Source organism: Histoplasma capsulatum, genomic scaffold, assembly GCF_000149585.1.
Source record: "Histoplasma capsulatum NAm1 scaffold_4 genomic scaffold, whole genome shotgun sequence".
Classification (NCBI taxonomy): domain Eukaryota; kingdom Fungi; phylum Ascomycota; class Eurotiomycetes; order Onygenales; family Ajellomycetaceae; genus Histoplasma; species Histoplasma mississippiense.
Window position 1 is genome coordinate 2,690,980 of NW_001813979.1, and position 4,333 is coordinate 2,695,312.

Genomic DNA, 4,333 nt, shown 5'->3' on the forward strand with positions numbered 1-4,333 from the left:
GATATAACTTTTTGAATTGCAATAAATTACCAATTTATCTTTACATAATTCAAATTGCTAGTTAACGTTAGCCACCGGCTCCGAACGGGTTCTCAGAAGCGTTACGTAGGGATCATAGAATGGGGAGCCGTGAGGGAGGGCTTGACTACTAGTATCTACTATATATGGCTTTTGTGATAATCTTCCTCGCGCTGCCATCTACCCTACCCGCTCGATCGATGTCGCGGCGGATCCTCGATGGCACAGTGGAGGATCCAACGACCCGCCCCGCCGAGGCCTCCACACAACCCTTCAGAGAGACATCGTTCTCCGGTACTCCGTATATGGCCGATGACGGTCGACGCGCAATAGCGTGGGATTCTTCTAAGGCGTGTCTCAGGGCTGTATCGGCCCGAAGGTGTTATAATGTTTGGAGTAGCTATCAATATTGTACTTTATTAGTAACTTTAATAAAATATAACTATAAACATATAAAGTAATTTTTTAGAAAAATCATTCAAAAATGATAACTATAAATTACAAATATTTATTACAAATAAACTGTAAGAGAGGTTGAACTTGGTTGGTTTGTGTAATGCCACCGGGGGCAAAAGAGCTCAATCACCACCAGCGCCATGCTAGTAGTAGAGGGGACGAACCAATCCAAACCCTTAACAGTTTGCTATCATCTATCGAGTGGCTATATCTGCGTAAGAATGTACGTAACGTGATCCTAACTGATCGATGAGATATCAATGTAGTAGAACGTGTGGATAGCGATATTGCAAGAATGATCCGATGGCCCTTGGGAGGTTAGAGCGTGCGGCTACTATCTCTATGGCTCATAACCCTGCACTAGTCTAATTATTGGTTAGTGTAGTGTGGGTTCTTACAGTCTAAAAAAGCTTATGAATATATACATAAATATACACACATATATATATATATTTACCAACAAAAGTATATTAAGAGAATTAAATCATACAAAAATTCCTAGAACGATTTTACATTTTCAAGGTAATTCATAAATTAAGTATCTTTTGCGCCGGTTAGCGGGGCGCCCAGACTGCTGGACGCCATCGTCATTGACCCATTTCCTGCACTAGTCCTGTACCGGCAGCACCATTGCCGCTTCAGAGATGGCACGCCCCCTCACTGCTGTTGCACCCTCTCATACTGCTTCAACAGACCTGCTTGATCTATAAAAACCCATCCCGCACCCTCACAACAATCACACAACTCTCCTCCTCTTTTCTCTCTCTCTCTCTTTCTCTTTCCCTCTCATGTGTGTCTGAATGCACTGCTCCCTTCTCTTTCTTGTAAAGAATTGATGTTGTTTTACTCAGCTCTCATCTCTTTTTCATTCTGCATCTGCGGAGTCATTGAATGAATGTCTGATGAGCTTGCAAACTGCTGCTTCATTGGTTTCTGAATCATTCATGTCATCTTTTATAATAATGTTACTTCATTTGATTTAAAATCTGAACTGTTGAAACATCTACAGTTGTCAATTGTGTTGTACAATTAATGATTGTAAATTGCAGATTGTTAATGATCTATCTTTTCTTTTCTTTTTTTTTTCTTTTTAATTTTTAATTTTTAATTTTTAATTTTTTAATTGAGAGGTTGAGAGTTTCTGCTTCTGCTCTTTCATTTTCTCATTTTATTTGCAGTTTTATTCAGTCAATTTTGTGAGAGGTGATGACAGTATGAAGAGTAAATAGTGGAAGATAGTAGATAGTGTAGTGAATGATAGTAACAATAGTAATTGTAGTAACAATAATAGTAGTAATTGTAGTTAATCACTAAGAAGAAAAAGAAAGAGAAAAGAAAATGTGTGAAATACATACATTCATATATATATACATATAGAAATAGTGATAGCAAAAACATAATGGAAAGAGGTAAGAATAAACAAATATAATAAAATAAAAAAACAATAAACAAGTGTATTACAATTGCCCTTCTTTTTTGTAAGAGATGCTTTCAGTGATTTGTATAGATTGCTTCACATCTTTTAGATAACTTGTATACACATTATTATCAATTTCTTAATGAGGTAGAATTGATGGATTCTTTGATTGTTAGATGTATGTATGTATGTATGTATAGGTTTAACGTCCCGGAGAAAACACGGGCAGCGCCCGTGTTTCAGAAGCCTCCCGAAGGGCATGGAGACGTGCTACGCTGGAGAGATTTCTATGTACACAGAGAGAGAGAGAAAACAGAATCTAGGTGGCAACTCTTGAGAAGACTCAGCTCATTGCAAAGGATTTTTCTGAGCTGCGCATCCACTTCTGGCCCGACGTATGGCCATTCATGGTGGGGCTATAGTGTGGTTCCCTGAGGGGACCGCCGCTGCTGTGCCTGGAAGGCTTTATAGTGAGCAGAGAGGGATACCTCTCTCAGTTGATCAGAAAGCTGTCTGTGCTTCTAACATCAGAAGAAAGACAGACAAGATAAATAATGAAAGAAAGAGAGGGAAAGTGTGTGTTCTGAAATGAAAAGAATAAAAGAGAGAGGTGAAGGAAAGACTGTGTCATCTGCAACACCTTGCAGTCACGTGACATGGCACAGACCCGGGGGAAAAGAGAGGAGAGAGCACTAAATGAACGTTGTGAAAGGAAAAGAGCAGAGAATGACAGAGAGAGCAAAATAAAAGAAGGAAGAAGAAGCATTTTGAGCCGATAGAGACAAGGGCAAACGAGAGGAAACAAAGCAGAGTACGCGTAGATACAATGCCGGCAGTCAAAACCATATCAGCTGAGTCAGACACGTAGACTGTACTGATTACACCACAGCTAATCAAAACAGATGAGCCAAGTTGTGCTATCTGTACTGTCTGCATAGACTGTGTTGTCCCTGGCAGTTGCACTAGCTACCGTGGGTGTACTCAGCAGGCCGGCCTCGTGGAACTGCTGCGGGGGTTGTCAGATGGTGTGCAGCCAGCCGGCTGCGTTACCTTGTGCAGTACTGTGTGTAGAACTGCGTGCAGTCCAGCAGTTCTACAAAGTCTGTAGGGGTCAGAGACCCTAGATAGGCAACAGCTGTCGCCCGGTTGTGTGGCCGTGCTGCTGGCCTCTTGGGCCAGTGAAGAAGGTGCCTCTGTGAGTGTCGACAGAGCATCAAATGTTCTGGGCTCTTGTTGTGTCCACAGACACAGGTGAGCCTCGCATCTGCATGCTGGAAACGCCTGTGGTACCAGGAGAAGTCCCCATGAGAGGAGCGGAGTGCGAGCCAGCGGTGAAGGGCATGCCGTGGCATGGTGAGCTCCGGAGGGGCCTTCACTTGGTATTCCCCAGTCGGCCTGCTGAAACTCCAGCCCCGGTACCAGTCAGAGAGCTTGCCATAGGCTCCACTCCACCACTTTTCGCCTTGCCTCTGGCTGAGCTGCTTGGCCACTGTGCGGACCCCACTGACTGTGGGTGTGGACTCGAGACCATAGGCTGGGGCTGCAGTGGATGAGACTGCCCGCTTAGCCAAGCGGTCTGCTTCCTCATTGCCCTCTATCCCCAATAAAGATTATATGCAGAGAAGTAAAAAGAATTTCTTTTTCTTTGAAAAATTTTTTTTTTTTTTTAATTTAATCATCATCAAAACTTTTTGCTCAACTTTTTGCTCTACTGCCATGATTTTTTCATTTTCAGAATTATTTTTTTTTTTTTTTTTAAAAAACTTTTTCGTTGATTCTCTCTTTCATTTTCTTTTATTAAAATAAGTTTTTTTAAATATTCTGATTTTAAATAAGTTGTTCTTTAGCTGATATTTATCATATATTATTGTTGATATTCTCTGTCAGTGATGTTATTAATATGATCATATGTGTTACTAACTTGTTTTTGTATAGCATTATTTGCTATTCATTTATTGTATTGCTTTAACTTTAATTATATGATGCACAATAATCAGATTCTGTGTGAATGTTGTGCTTCAAACTGAAGAATGTTGATTTTTGATGTGTGTTAAGATTCAATATTTGAAAATGTTGTGAAATTTATATCTCTGCAGGAAAATTCTGCAACTTTATGAGTAACTCTCTTTAATTTTTATTTTCTTTTTCTCTTTCCTCTTTTGCAAACTTGTGTTTGAATAGATAAATAATATCATTAACAATGTTAATATATTGATAATGATGTTAGATGCATGATACACCTCTTCTGAAGTGTATTATACATAGATATGTGTTTATTTTTGTGAAGGTGATGATTGAAGAGAATATGATTAGTCATAAAAGTCATTTTCATCATTTAATAAAATGATTGAATGTATCTCATTTGATAATGCTGTCTGCTCAGAATAGAGTAGAGATAAATGTTTTGTGATTTCAGCACTGAGTAGCAGCTGAATCTGCAGA

General features: G+C 39.7%; 3 protein-coding genes across 3 annotated transcripts; 2 read left to right on the forward strand and 1 right to left on the reverse strand.

The window, feature by feature from the left end:
• Positions 1-218: 218 nt before the first annotated feature.
• Positions 219-879, forward strand: HCAG_04809 (predicted protein; the record flags this gene model as incomplete). Its single annotated transcript, XM_001540919.1, has 3 exons — positions 219-429; positions 741-791; positions 875-879. 3 exons carry the CDS (start codon positions 219-221, stop codon positions 877-879), a joined length of 267 nt encoding a protein of 88 aa, XP_001540969.1.
• Positions 880-1,873: 994 nt separating this feature from the next.
• Positions 1,874-2,313, forward strand: HCAG_04810 (predicted protein; the record flags this gene model as incomplete). The annotated part of the gene is made up of 4 exons (XM_001540920.1): positions 1,874-1,883; positions 1,928-1,952; positions 2,092-2,182; positions 2,215-2,313. The coding sequence occupies 4 exons, from the start codon at positions 1,874-1,876 to the stop codon at positions 2,311-2,313; spliced, it is 225 nt and encodes a 74-aa protein (XP_001540970.1).
• Positions 2,314-2,937: 624 nt separating this feature from the next.
• On the reverse strand, positions 2,938-3,609 carry HCAG_04811 (predicted protein; the record flags this gene model as incomplete). Its single annotated transcript, XM_001540921.1, has 2 exons — positions 2,938-3,483; positions 3,604-3,609. 2 exons carry the CDS (start codon positions 3,607-3,609, stop codon positions 2,938-2,940), a joined length of 552 nt encoding a protein of 183 aa, XP_001540971.1.
• Between the last annotated feature and the right edge of the window lie 724 nt (positions 3,610-4,333).